The sequence below is a fragment of the Scomber japonicus genome, chromosome 21 (assembly GCF_027409825.1).
Source record: "Scomber japonicus isolate fScoJap1 chromosome 21, fScoJap1.pri, whole genome shotgun sequence".
In the NCBI taxonomy this organism is placed as follows: domain Eukaryota; kingdom Metazoa; phylum Chordata; class Actinopteri; order Scombriformes; family Scombridae; genus Scomber; species Scomber japonicus.
Window position 1 is genome coordinate 11528396 of NC_070598.1, and position 15873 is coordinate 11544268.

General features: G+C 38.2%; 1 protein-coding gene across 2 annotated transcripts in view; it reads right to left on the reverse strand.

Annotated features, from left to right (window-relative positions):
• Positions 1–7968, reverse strand: part of plod2 (procollagen-lysine, 2-oxoglutarate 5-dioxygenase 2) — a 29330-nt gene extending 21362 nt beyond the window's left edge. For both annotated transcript variants that reach the window (XM_053342491.1, XM_053342490.1), the window contains exon 1: positions 7544–7968. In XM_053342491.1, the coding sequence (XP_053198466.1) occupies positions 7544–7646 (103 nt within the window). In that variant the 5' untranslated portion in view covers positions 7647–7968. The remainder of the gene's footprint in view (positions 1–7543) is intronic.
• Positions 7969–15873: the final 7905 nt, after the last annotated feature.

Below are 15873 nucleotides of genomic sequence, written 5' to 3' on the forward strand. Positions count from 1 at the left end.
GAAAAAGCTCTTTAATGGAAACCATATTGTGCTTCACTGTTTAAACTGGTCCCCGCATGGAGAGGAAGAAAGGAATTACAGCACCACAAATCTACCTGTTGATCAATTCCTGGGCCAGTAAGCCGGTCCTTTTGATGTGTTTTTATTATGCAAACACCATTATTACACTAATTATGAAGCATAGTTTAGAGACAGATGGCAACACTAAAAAGGAGAGATTTTTAGACAGCCACAATTTTTGGGCATGGGTGTCTAGTCAAAATAAACACAGCATGTTCTCTTGTCAGTACTGTATGAACAGCCCATAGAGGGAGAGGAATGTAGCTCATACAGCACTGCTGTAAATCTTCTCCAAGAAAGGTATTAGAAGCCAAGCGGTCTTTCCCTCTCCCTCTTTCTCTCTACCACATGGAGAGCAGCCGTCTAGGTAAACTTTCACACTTCGATGAGCAAAAATTCTGACTCACTGGCTGGGCTGAGCTTAAGTAAGCATTTCTTGCAAAACGGAAAGAGGTATCATGGGAATGTGCCCTGGCCTTGAACATGAGGATAACAGGATCTTTCCTCTTTAACAAGACAGTCGTGGCCAGTAGACACAAACCCCTACTCTCTCTATGTTCATCATCCAAGAAAATAACAGTGTTCAACTAAAAGCTCACTAATGGTATCCAAAACATGTCATTCAATTGAAAGTGAAATTAGTTCAGTGAACCAGCATTTCTTTTACATCTTCATGTGAAGCCAGACAAAAATAACAGGTGAAAGAAAAAAGGATTCTTCCAACCACATAAGACCTGATTCAGATTTGCATGCAAGTATAGCACAGTGATGCTAAATACAGCTTTTCTGAGTGTAATCCAGCGTGTCATTTCTGATCCTGGAGATTTGCTTTAGGAGAAGTCCCCCACCATAAAAAAATATGGATTTACTTCTCAGGACAGTCTGTGTGTTCCTTTCTTTCTGCATCTAAAATAATCAAAGTCATGGTACAATGTCTTGTTTATACATGGTAAGCTTAAGAGACTCTCCAGCATTTGCTTTTTCATGGGTGAATATTGGCTGTTTAGCTGCGTCAAAACTTTGCCAGGTTGCACAGCTGAAACCCCTCCTTGTGTTACTCAAAATAACATAAACCCTTTCCATCCGGGCAATAACTCTCTTTGAACGGAAAACATTTAGTGCCAGGTTGAATAGGGCAAAATTCATTGGAGGAATCAACATTGGAAGCGTATTCTGCTATTGGACAACTACAGCATGTTTTTGCTAAGTTTCCAGGCTCTAAACAAGACATGTTGAAGTCTGTATAGTTTGGCCACCAAAGTAACTGTAGTAATAAAAGTTGGGAGAGTTTCACACAGTATTTAAAGGTGAGAGAAATGAAAAGGCAAATAGGTCAGTGGCCTGATTTTACACCCTAGAACAGAGAATTATAGAAGCCAGCATTTTAGATAAGCACAGACACACCCACGCTCCTTGTTTTGGACACTGAACAGACTAAGACAGAGTAGGAACTGAGCTTATCTCAGTAACATTCCTTTATGTCATTCAATTCCATTTAGCAAAACATGAAACAGCAGGCGCTTATTTCTCCTCTGCTTTAAAGGTTACTATGACCCTAACTCAACTTCATGGCATTAAAAAAAAAGAAAAGAAAAAACAAGATTGCCATTACTTTATTGTTAAACACTTCTTTTAAAAAATGGCATTCAAAAGTTGCCGCTTCTCAGTCACAGCTGTAACACGAGGGGTCTTCATCTGACGATTAGTACAAACGTGGATTTAATCGTTTAAGTACATCACTGTCCTGGCCTATGTAGCTCTGCCTTCCACTCATTTCTCAGCCATCAGCTGCATCTGCATATATACATACTACACGTCCTAATTTTGCATTTTCCAGCTTTTTTATTCATTGACATTCTAATAGAACCACAAGCTGCTTTGGTACAGAAGTACCAGTTTAGATATCTAAAAAACCAGGAGCCGTGAGACATGCAGACATTCCTTCTCACCTAACAAAATACCACTGGTGCTACCTAAATGAGTACTGCATGTGTTTGTAATTATCCTTAGCAACCAAATTTGCAGGATGAATACACAAGAGACTAGAAAACTCTGATTGTTCACAGGCCGGTTAGTTGGATGTTTCTTTACTGTAGCTGTCCATTACAAAAAATAATCTATTTTTGAGTGACGTTTCAAAGTCGCCATAATTGATAAAACACACCAGTTCCATAATACACGAGCCTTGTGGTGCATCTACAGAAAAAAAGACTGTTTTTTTAAATCCACATCAAACCACAGGAACTTCAGCCTTAGGATGTGGCATGATGTCACCAGCATTTGGCCAGGAAACAATTTTGGAGTCTCCTCGCACGTCACTTTAAACAAGAATAGTTTACTCGTTACACCATGGAGAAACAAATATAATATAGAAAAAATTACAATTACTCCCATCTGGTTTATGTCAAGCACTCTTGTCAGGGGCAAAGTCTACAGCTAAGCCAGTCATTTATTCAGTCAGTTTGCCACAGAGTTTTAAATCTTCCATTGTTGACAGGAACACCAACCTAGTTTAATTCAACAATGCACTTACTGTAGATGTAGAACATGCTAAGTTGGCTTAAATCAATTTGTCAATTTGTTTTTGTGCTTAAATATTATAAGTGGAAGGATGACATTCTAACCACCTACTGTTATCTTGAAAATCATCTAGTTCTACTTGGAAAGGGAATTCAAAATGCTCTTTAAAGATAAGCTGCTCCCAAACTGCATACTTTGGCATCTGCATGTTGTTCTGAGCTAGCTGATTTATTTTAACAGGCTACAATTATTACTTAATATAAACTCAAATTGCAGGCTCAAAAAGCCAAAATAAGGCTCAACTTTGAAATTTTTCACCGCAATATCCATTTTGTCAGCATGTCAACTAAGTAAAGATCCTCTCCAGACATGTATTAAGATGTAAAGATACTCTGCTTGGAACAATAATGTGTGTCTGACATGTCTTTTCCAGGGGAAAAAACAGCAACAAAAAACTATAATTACCATTTTTAAATCTTTTAAATGATATCTACTACTCTCATTAAAAATTCCTGTATCTAAGCAGCAGTGCAGCAGCTTCTCTGGCTTCTGGTTATGGTGTAAAGAGTGTTGGGACATTTTACATGGGTACAGATAACACGATCAGTGCAATTAAGCCAAACATGTACAGCCCAACTGAACTTGTAAACCTTAAAAACAACTCAGCCACCTCATTTGCACAGAACCTTAGAGTGGCGTTCAGCTCAGACTGCGGCTCCTGAGGACACAATGTCCTGCTGCAACAGACTGACGTAGCAGACTACAACGAGGCAAAAGGAATCAGTGTGTATAGAAGCAGAAGAGGGGTTAGAAGAGGGGTTAGCGAGCTGGTCTGTTGGCCAAGCTAAAAATTAACGCAATCAGGCCAGCCATCACATCGCTTTTTCTGGTCAATGTTTGCTTACTGGATAACAAAATAGATCTGATACAACTGAGACTAGGTGTTGAGTTGGAGTTCAGGAACTTGTGTTTCTCTTCTGACAGAAACTTGGCTAAACAGTAATATGGCCGGAATTGGCTTATCAACTCAATGGGTTGCTATTGTTCCATATAGATTGGAACCAGAAAAGGTAGACGCTACATATAAATATAATTATAAATGACTAGTTCCTTAGATCTGTGACATAGGAAATCCTGCCTGACTGAATCCATGGTTTTGAGACTGTCCGTGGTACACTGCAGTTTCAAAGCAGAAATACTCAGCCATGCCGTTGACTCCTTATTTAGCTTCTGATATGTCTTGTTGCATATGAAAAACACCACAGACATGTTAACTGGATTAAAAACTTAATTTTCATTGGAGGTGGTCTTTAAGGAATGACCTTTCTCCTCACTCACAACATGTGTTTACTACTGATGGATAAAATTCAACAGAAAGTTTGAAAGAAATACATGGCAATTTGAACAATACAAACCCTGTCAGTTGTATCCATACAAGATTTTGCCAAGATGGCTCTTGCCAAAGATAAACAGCTGCTCGATTCTTTCATTGTCACAGTCATCATTGAAGTGATTTTGGGGAGGAATAATGAGTTGTTTGTATGAGAAGCCCATCTCTGTTGACATTCCTGATGTTATGTTTACAAAAGAAAAATACTTAATATCACGGAAAGTCAGTTTGACATTAAACAGTTTTATTTTTCAGTTTAATAGTTAGCAGAAAATACCTCAGACATAGCTAACAAAAAAGTTAAAAAAAACACAGACAACACAACACAAATTTGGCCAAAAAGAAGGCACAGGACCAACTTTGTGGTGACATAGTGACAATGTTCTAAGACACGATTACAGGTTTGGCCTGCCAGCAGGGTTTGTTAGTTTGTTAGACTGGAATTACATGCAATTGAGAGTACCATTATATAGTATATAAGGCACGGACAACCTTAGGTGGAGTTTCCTTTCTTCTCAATAAAATGCTGCCTGCTGACACGTCAGTGATGTCTGAGAAATGTCTTATTCTAAAGATGCCTATTCTGTGGGACAGTGGAACAGACAAGATCTTACTGAATAACAACGGTGATTGTCCAACATATTTCCTAGTAACTGTCAGGAAAACAAAAGTTGTTCATAAGTAAATAATGTCTTAATATTTTTGTAAAAAAACATTTGAAATAAGACAGTAGTTGACCTCGTTGAGACCTCCTTTAGATCACCCATGTCTACAATTTTACGATACTGGGATTTTCATGTTTAAACTGAGTAATTTACCAAGCAGCTGGGCAAAATACAATGAAACACTGGAGAAACATTATTTTCAATGGATTGCCTGATGGAGATTAATAGTCGGGGTAGTCTGCTGACACTCGTATGTTTCACACCAATACTGTAAACTGAGCATGAACGCAACTCAAGTGAACTAATCAGATTTATTAAGACAGTATTTGAGTGAGCGTTTATGTGCTGTGGCTTCATCAAACCACAAGAACTACATATTAAATCCAATATACACTGTCAGAACTGATGTTCACACAGTCAGTTAAAAACCAGTGAGAGGCTTCTTTCAGACAGCCAGACAGCGGGGGTCTGCACTGCCCAAGTTTTGTAAAGCTTTCCAAAACTCACAGACCAACAGCCACGTCTACTGTCCACAGTGGCCGGCCAGGTGCACACTGGTGCAAAATGTGCAGACCTCCAAGTTCTCTCTACATTCCTATGTTTTTCTCTGTGCCCATTCACTGCTGAATCACATGAACTTTTTCTGTGCTACAAACAATAGAGAAGAGTTGTGCTATCAGAGAGGAGTTTGAGGATATCTAAACACTTTTCGAACATCTCCACAACCACAGCTGGCTTTCAACAACAAAGGCATTACCACTAAACACAAAGTTCTTTATACCTGGTCAATAACAAGGAAAGCTACCCTCATTACAAAGGACCCCTCTCAATTCCTCCACCGCTACTTCCATAAGGCCTTCACAATGAGGTTTTTACTGATTCTAATTTATCATTGTTACATTTGTCTGCCTATTGAATGCTTTCGATTAAGTTGTGTCAAAGATGAATTTCTGTTACAAAGTGACACAATAACCCAATTATCTAATGGAGGACACATCATTCAACCTTATTCTAAAGCACGTATGTTCCTTCGGCCTGCTTGTCAACTGCCCAACAGGATCGTACTAAGTCATCACTTGTTTGCTTTACTTTTTGGGAGAAAGAAGTAAAAATGGTTAGACTGTGAAGTCAGGGGGGAAAAAATTACTCATCAAGTTGGTATTCCACATTAACACATCGTATAAGAGGTGCAGTGCATTATTATTTTCTGATGTTGTTACACACACTGGCCCCAAAGTGACATAATGTGGAGTTTTGTTTCATAATGATCACCAAAATCTTGGGTTTGTCTCTCTGTCTTCTGCTTCAAGAGTTACATGAATCTTCTCAACTATTCATGGAATTATACTACAAAAAAATATAAATCAGTCTGTAGAGAAAACAGCTGCATACACCAGTACTTAGTACATCAGTATATCTTTGTAAAGTATTTGCTGAAACATCTGTGCATGATGTTCCTTTGGCAATATATACCTAATGTCCTCTTTAACCTCATTGATGGTTCCAAGTCTTTATTAATTGATGAAAACATATTAAAAACTCAATAATACAAATGTGTTCTATTCAAATCTGTACTCTTTTAGCTTTCAACAGTTATTTTCATTTTTTCATCAGATTCTGTTTCATGGCCTTTAAATGACATTTTACATAGACGTGACCTTCTTTGGAACGTAGCCAAAAAACAACGTCAAACTGTCTCTTTAAATATGGAACCTGAGTAGAATCAACAAAGTTAAATACAACCCAATTAAAATACTTTGATTATTCCCATTAAATTACATGTTTGTTCACCACACCCGCTTTTCTGTATGGCACGATCCGTACAAGGTGTAGTAATGGAGCATTCACAGGCAAACATTTTCACTCTTGCAAATTGAATGTGGCTTCTGTGTGTCTGACACTCAGTTAATCCTGAGCCTGTGGAGACTTGAGGGCAGCTGTTGTGCCCTGATAGTATACTGCCTCCCCCTGTTAAAACGCATCATTAGACAAGTACCAGATTTCTAGACTTAACTTAAACATCAGCCCACAGTATTTACGAAACCATATGTATCCACTTATGTTGTTGTCTGCAGGGTTTTTAAAGGGTGCCCTATGACTGTAACAAGAGCTCTGTTTTACTGAAATGATGTTAGGGCAATTAAGAGTAATTCAGCAACAGCTACGTGTCAACAGGGGCAGAATTATCAAACAAGTCAATAAAGCTGGGGGCCCATACAGTAAAGGCTACATGTATGGTATAGCTTGCCCCAGTAGCTGAGTACTCAACTTCAGAAGCAGGTTGTACACTTGGCTCCGAGCCTTCAATTATAACAGGTTTACAGGTCTAACCCTAACCCTAACCCCCCCCCCGATAATTTTATACTGATGTGGATTTAATTCAAGTAATGCTGACTGTTTAAAAAAGAAATAGAATAAGTGAAAGCATCTAATACTTTCTCGTGGTGACACTTTTACAGCCTCACATCTGTTTATTTTAAAAAACAACAGGCACGCAGCCAAACAACAAGTGGTGAGAGACCGCAGACGGGTTTTCTCTTGTGTTGAGAACAATTAAGTAATTTTACGCTTCACCATAAGCTATTGTATGTGCACTACACATAGTCTATTCAGAGTCGCATACAAGCAGCCACAGGCATGCAACCTGCACCTTCAGTTAACATCATGCTGCCGGTAAATTACATCTTCGCTCGTAGCTGCCAGACAAGTTACACGGTTGCTATGACACTTCTGAAAATGCTTTTGAAAGCTGCGTCACTAAGCAATTTGATGAATAATAGAAAAGTAATCAAATGTGCAGTAGGAAAGTACATGGAGCTCTATATGAGTTTGGGGCGACTCACAAAGAACAGTAAGAGGGTAGGGGTAAGCGGGGAGGAGGAGGGGGGGTAGTTTTATCTTTTCTTACCTTTAGGAATAGGCACAGGAGCTTGAGGTGTTTCAGTAGAGTAGACAGAATTAGCAAACTTCACCCAGCATGAAAACACAAAACAAAACTTGAGGTACTCCATTGCTGTTATAGTGCGTGTTCCCGGACAGAGTGCGGTGGACTGGCTGGATTATTACCTCCCAGCCCAATAGCAGTGGTCACAATCAGATCTGGATGGGCTTTTACTGTGCGTTCTCGCGATAATAAATTATCATTAAAAAAACAACATCCAATGAAAATGAAGTTTTCTAGACGAGCAACTCTTGGGACAGCTGTTGTCGCTTCAGGCTATATAAATACTGCAATTCAGGGACATTAGCGCAACAGGCGTGGTTCCTTAATTGCAGCTGCAGTTTCTTCTGTTCGTGGTAAAGTTTCAGACCATAAAGAGAGGCGGTGGAGGAGGAAAATTAACGGTATTCACCCCTGGCACAGGGACGTCCTGCGCGAAAGTGTGTCTGAATACAGCAGTATTTGAATGTATCCCCCCCCTCCACCTCCACTGCCCCCCGGCTGTTAAATATCCCTCCCCTCGTCTCCTCCCTCTGTGCGCACCCACCGCCTGTCTGACCAACACTACACCCCCTCTACACCCTCCTCATAGGAGACTTTTCATTCAGGCTCATTGGAGCAAGCCATGGAATAACACTGCAAACTCGTACAATATAAGCCTTTATTCACTACTTACATTATAGTGATTTTCTTTTTTTTTTTTTTAATTAATCGTTTCTCTCTTTTTTCAAACCACATTAGACCAGATTCAAACCATATTATCTAACACAGATAACTTTTCCCTGCTTTTAACCAGCATAAAAATGTATCTAAAGAAGTATTCAGATCCTTTACCCAATTTTATGTATACATCTGCAATGTAACATACTCAGTTAAGACTCTGCATTTAAACATATTAAAAACAAAACGTAATTTAAGTACCAAAAATACTCATTCTTTATACTGTCATCATCTTTTGTGTTTTTAAAAAAATCTACAAAGTAATGTATGTTTCAGATACATTTAGAGATATATGTCCCTGTGAATTGAAGTAGAGCAAAAGTATAACATAAAGTGGAAATACTCATGTAAAAAATACACAAACTCAGTTATGTTGTTCAAGGGATGCAACTAATGATTATTTTAATCTGTTTATTCTTTGATTGATCAGTTAATTGTTGGTCTATAATGCATTAGAAAAAGCCAAAAAGTTCTGCCCAAGCAGAGAAGCTGAAACCAGATCATTTTAGGTGTTTTTGCTTTGAAAATATCTTAAATGATCAATAAATCAATTCTTAAAATTGTTCCTCATTAATGTTCTCTCTATCAACTAATCACTTCAGCTCTACTGTCCACCATTGCTCCATACAGCTCATAACCCCCTTACCTCAACTAGGCAATGACAGTATATGTCATCTGAGGCTGCAGATGTTCGAGCTGGTCATGCTTCCCAGCAGCAGTGTGGACACACAAGGGAAAATTGAAGAGGAAAACAGAAAGCGGCCATTAAGTTCAGTTTAATTTACCATCGGATTGTGTGTCTCCCAGTGTCTCAGCTAACCTTGAATTCAGTGTTTTGTCTCATTTGTGTCTTTTATTCCTTATTAGGAGTAACAGACTTGCCCCCCCGGCACAAACCATTCCTGTCTGGCAAACAGTTTGCATGGCAGTCGCGATGACTGCCAGTGTGCAGATTGTTTTACTTAATGACCTCAGCGAGCTCCGTCTCTGAATGTAGAGAGAGTAGGTTCCAAACCTTTTTTTCTTTTTTTGTAATGAGATATAAATTACTTCTTTCCACTAGAGCTCTGATAAACCTAGAAAATGTGGAGCCAGAAAACCCAACACATATAGAGTACTTGACTTGGACATGAACTGTTCTTTTTACTGTAATTCAGCATGAAAGTGACATTAAAGTGAGCACTGGGCAGGCATATTCATGGAAATTAGTGAGTCATGACAAAATGACTTTGAATCTTAGCCTAATCTCACTGAATCTTACTGTTTGTCCAGTAGAAACATTAAAACAAAAAGTATAATCATATCTACTGTTTAAATTGGAAAAACACAAGCCTTGTTAAAACAAATATGAGCAGAGGTATCAATCTTATTTGTTGCAATCAAAATGAGCCTTAATGAATATCTAACTAAATTGCTTAGTGACCAAAACTCCACAGGGACATTTACTTTGTAGGTTAGTGAGGGAACTCTCTTCAGCTGGAAAATATCATTGATTGTGGTACAGAACCTCATGCTGCATCTTGGCAGCATATGATAGTGAATATGCTCTTTTGCTTCAGTTCACTGGCTGAAGTCTGAACACCCACCAAATATTTGGAAAGCCCGTGAAATGTACTCTGGATTTGATTATCCCTTGATAAAATGTGCAGAAGTTATATGAATGATTTAATATCCCAGCAGAGTTTACACTGGAAGTTGTGAGATACTGTAGAGCTTTCATGAGACCATCCATGTGTTTTTAAGCTGTCTGAGGCAATACTTGCAGAAGTGGAACACATTTTAAGTGAACATGGTGGTGGCAGTGGCGCTCCTGGCAAGTTTAAACTTGGGATACATGAGGTGTGGGTGTGAAAATTACATTTAATTACACAAAAAATGGCAGATGTGGAATACAGGAGCTGGGAGACTGCTGTGGTAAGTGGGGTAAGGATGGAGTAGAAATCCTGGAGCTCACCATAACAACAAGGCACACCTGCAAGTAATTATCCCTAGTCTATGTGTTTGAGTATGGGAAGATGCTAGAAGACTTTGGACTGCAGCACACATACAGTAGACGCACAGCTAAATACAGCTTTTTTATCAACCTAGGAACAGAGCACAGACTGTTGGGAACCTTACTGCTGCACAGGTGGTGTCTTCTTGAGCCTGCTTTTTAATTTTGGCCTATTCCACTGCCAAATAAAACATGCACACCTCCGGTCTCCATTGTCCCTGCATTAGTGAAAGACTAAACAGTGCTGCAGTTTCCTGATGACAGCAGATCATCCTCTTTTTTGTGGTAGGGGAGACAATGGGTTTACAGGCACTATTTAAATTCAATCAAGCTGAAAGAAGAAACAGATGATTCGCTCGGGAGGCTGTTAAAGAGATGTCCAGTATTAAACATAAAGTTAAAAATCCCTTTTAAGGCAGAAGAAAGCTCAATAAGCTAAGCAACACAAGGGAAAGTAAAGCTGGATTTTTTCTCTACTCATTGACTGATGACTTCCTTTAGGCAGTATCTAAGCCAAAATCACGTAACTGTCAGTGGTTAGGACACACCTTGATTTTTGGCTATTTTTGAAGTAACCCTCTTTTGACAGTACAAACTAATGGCTTTCCAATTGCACTGGTGAGTCGCATACCCTAGACACTTGGTCCCCTAAACCTTACTTGGGAACCCACAATTGCCCCATGTTTGTAAAAGAATGGGTCTTATTTTTATCCCAGATGCTGTGATCACTCCACAAGAAATGTAATTACTAGCCCAGATCAATGGAAAGGGCAGCTCTGCTTTCCTTCACTCAGAACTTCCTCCTGAGAAATCATCTCTACGTCATCCCTGGCCCAGTTCTGTCTACGTTGATCCCACTTATGAGGCCACAGGGCAACAAATGACTCAGGGTCTGGTTAAGGGGCTGCTAAGAAGGGGGGCAAGTTAAGGATTTTTTTCAGAAGTGCATTTACTCCAAGACCTTTCCAAGAACTTTTAACAAGCACAGCAAGAAAATCTTTATTTTCAAATATGTTTTATTGAATTATTGAGCTACAGATAAAACAGATTACATAAAAGTTATAGTATTGTATTTTCAGCATCAAAAATGAACAAAACTCAAATAAGTCAGTCTTTACTTGTAGTCTTCCCTAAACCTCTCCTGTTTTTATGTCTTCTGCACTTTTCTCATTCGTTTTCTCATTAAATAAAGTAGAAAACAGTGCATAAGTAGAGACTACAGCTTAGGAATTTATATATGCAAAATGTGATATGCAGGGTTGCCAAATTGTATTATACTGCCCGAGGTTACCCTTTAAGATGTAGGCTTTATTAACCTTCCACCAATTTTAATTTTTGTCATTTTTTAAGATGTGTAACACATAATTATTACACAGTTTATGGGCTGCATTAAAGTTTTAAAGTGCTTAATTATGAGGAAGTAGACTGGCACACAATGTATGTTCTCATACAGAGAACAGATTACCCCAAGAGAGGGTGATTTCTAAGAAAGTCTCCGTAGTCCATTCAAAAGGAATTGGGAGAAAACACTGTGGAGTTCAACATTAATCTTCGCTGACCACAGCTGTTTCTTTGCTGAGTCATAGTTGGACCAAGTTCACAGTTAAGTTAATTACGCTGCTGTATAACACAGCAATCAATGTCAGTCTACACTACAGAAACTAAATAAATGGTGGTCAAGATACAGAAAAGAAGATAAATGCAGCCATACATACACATAGCTTTATGTGTAACAGATGTGAAGAGTAAGGCAGCACAAAACTGCAAATTTACTTTTTGCCCTGTTAATTTTTAACAATGACAGATTGGCCATTTGATATCAGTTTTGCTTACCCTTTCCAAATGGAGTGTACAGCTAGCCACCATTTGGAGGCAGGGACTGTTTCTTTAAGAAGTAGATTTTTCTCTGTGATTAGGCAGTAAAAGAGGAATTATTGTTGGGCTGTGATTAGTCTTCTTCATGCTTCAGATATACCAAAAATATTTAATAAAGGTTCTGGGTCCAATGAAGTATTCATCATTTTAGAGATGTGTTGAAGAGATCAGTCCAAAAAGATGTAAGTGTTGCCTCTGAGGAATGACATTTATCATACGTGGGTGATACTTTTGGATATATGCTGTGTATTTTCACCTTGGAGTAATGGAGTCTATGTAATATTTTACATTTTATAACACAGTGTCTGGCATGATTTGAGCATTTGTGTATGTGTTGGAGACTTTCATCCCATATGTCATCAGGTATTTGAATACCTGTTTCCTTTTCCCAGCTGGCCATATAACTTTCAGAAGATATTTATTGATAGTTGGGTATCATAAAAGTAGGGGACGAAATTCTATTGATATGATGTTTTAACAGTTGATTTTTGTTGTTTATCTTTTATCCTATGACATATTCATAATCTCTAATGTGTAAATATCTGAAAAAGTTGCTGTTTGGGAGATGACATTTCCTTTGTAGTAGTGCAAAGTTGGCAAATGAACCCTCAATGTGTAGAGCAAGTCCACTTTTAGTGTGACCCCAGGGTCCTGCCACAAAACCGGATAGAGTGTAGACATCGATTAATTCACTTTATTCATGGGCTGTCTTTTATTTATTATTTCAGATTGCAAGCCTGTGCTTACCGTAAAGACTTAAGCAGCAAAATATTTTAAAAGCTGAATGAATGTTCAGCTGAACCTGTGCTATATATTTGAATTTCTACACTGGGGATAGATTGGGGTTTTTGGGCAGTGCTCTTGAAAATTACACATGATGAGCCCTTTCGCTGGCCTTTCATTTAAATGTCATCATTAGGGGGCCATTTTAAAACCACAAAGATGCAAAAATGTACCAGAAGTAGGTTGAAGAGAAGAGGATCCAGCCATGTATTACTACTGTCCATCCAGTGCCACTCTGTCTACTCAAAGATACGGTTATATCCCACTAATTTGCCTTGCCAAAATGAGCTTGGAGGAAACATAGTCATTACTTGGATTACATTTAGTGCCGCCCACCCAGTACAGCAAGGATGACATCTTTATATTGCCCAGAATTCATAGGGTGACGTTCTAGGTGGGTGGTTAGATGTACCAAGCTCAAGACTTTAAGACTGTAGATTGTGATCCAGGCCCTGGGGTTACACTTCTTAAAGACTCAGTAAAGGTTGGGTACTGGTCTGATCTCTGTTAAATATTACAACTGTTTAACAAAGTGCCTTAACCAACAGAAGTAAGTAGGGGAGAACAAATAAAATATGTTGGCAGTAAACAATTTGCAGATATGTTCAATATGATGTCTTAAATATCTTGATAAAAACATAATCCAGGCATTTCCTACAAAATGTATTCACTAATGGAAATCAGTAGTTTTTACATTATTAACATTAGTTTTAGGAGATAGGGTTGTGTTTTAAAGATGTTCTGTTTCTCACTCAGGAATACCAGTGTAAGAGTAAATAACCATCCCCCATTTTATATTTTACATCTGCTTTCTTTCCCTCTGTCTTGTGTGAATATGGTGTTTGCCAAGGCTTCGTTTGAACAGATGTTGCTTCAGCCATTTGTTTATCACAGTGGGTTTAAAACACGGATACCTCAAATTCCAGTTACTCTATGCTGTCTGCAGGAAGCCACCCCAGTGGTGAGAAAATGGCACATTTGTTGCATTGTCAATGCATGCAAGGTCCAAAACTAATCAGAGCAGTCTATGTTCTGTTCCATTTTGGTGAGAAAGAGAGTTTAAACATAGTTTCCATTGAGACATTGGTTTGACAAATTTGTTATTATAACCCTAACAGTGCATACTTACAGGAAACGTTCCCAATCTTTCTTCAAAATGTCATTTTAAGGTCTTCCTACAATATTCAAAATGTGTGTTGTACTTAACCAAGCTGTTGAGTGAAACATAAAACGTGAGGTCCATTGCTCTTAAATTTAAAGTGTCAGTGATATAAACACACTATGATTCTTAGCTGGCATATCTGCTTTAGTCACAGGACCAAGCCCTGTTAAAGTTATTGCTTGTATATCTTCTGACTCCTATACTTCAAACTCACTTGTGTAACCAACTGGGCTGTGTTTCAATTTGAATGTGCTTAATTCTAAGGAAGTAGACTGGTGGTATGTTGCAGATAATGTGTGTTCTCATACAGAATACCCCAAAGGAGGGAGATTTCTAAGGAAGTCTCCACAGGCATTTGGATGAAACCGTATAGGAGTTGAACATTAATCACTGACCACAGCTGTTTCTGTACTGACTCTTGGACCAAGTTAATAGTTAATTTGATTAAAATGTCAGATTGCAGAAACCATATAAATGGTAGCCAAGATACAGATAAAATGTAGCTTTTATGTGTTGCAGGCAGCACAAAACTGCAAATTTGTTTTATTAACATTGAAAGATTGGCCATTTATGGTTATTTTTGCAATTTTTTGTGAGTTTCTGCAGTTACTTGAATGGAAATCAGGTATCATTTTCTATCTTTATTTGCATTTTGATGCTTGTAGACCTGGACCCAGATTAAACATTTCTAAACATTTTCTGAAATCACTCAAAGAGCATATCTCTGCCAAAGCTGCACAGTGCTCACCGTTTAAACTCATTTGGTGTCTCAGAGAAAAACTCCTATGTTCTCATGACTGCAAAATATTGCAATCTTGAGGGCAAAACTTAGATTTATTGTGAAATGAGAAATTGTTAGTTTGGTTAGTCTACAGCCATGCTAGTGTCTCTGTAAGGCTGTACATTAAATGCTAATGTCAATGTGCTAACATGCTCATAGTAACAATGCTAAAACTAATTGATTTTAAGCAAGTATAACGTTTACCATGTTTATCATCTCAGTTTTAGCATGTTACCAGGAGGTGCTTAAGTAAAAGTCAAGTTAGTCATTGAAGTCATTAGGATTCATCTTCCATGCACCAGGATTATGTTGTAATCCATATTTCAGTGTGTACCAAAGTGGGGGACCAACTGACAAATTTAAAGACTGACAGAGGAAAAAAAAAAAACCTCATGATCACAAGAAAATTGGATAAAACTTCACCCCTACCCACGTACTCTCTGAACTTCCATGAACACTCCTCCACAGTTCACGCTGCTTTCCAACCACAACCTAATTAAGCAAGGCCCTCAAAGCAGTGTTGCATCATTTATTCCATGAACTCAGAAAAGCATGCCAAGCAATGTGTAAAAAGTATCACAATCACCCAGATGGCTAAAATCAAGTTTAGTGTAAGATAGCGCAGCACATCGAAGTGTCCGCAAATATTTAGTGTTCTTGTAATGTTTTTAAATGTAGGGGGATAATTTCAGGTAAGTGAATATCATCATCATCAATCAAACATCACAACGGAGACATATATGGTGTACTATTGTTTCACAAAAATATTGTATAAGCATTTAACTCACTGCAACAGAAACAGCATTGATGGAAGCATAACCCCTCTGTTAGAGCCTTGTTCTTTAGTTTTCATTGATGTGTGACTAAAAAAGGTTTAAAAAGGCAGCTTTAAAATAGATTTTTTTGGTTTCACCCAAAGTTAACACCTTCAAGTTAATGGCTACTTGAAAAAAGATAAAAAAGGTCTCATTTCCCTTTTCATG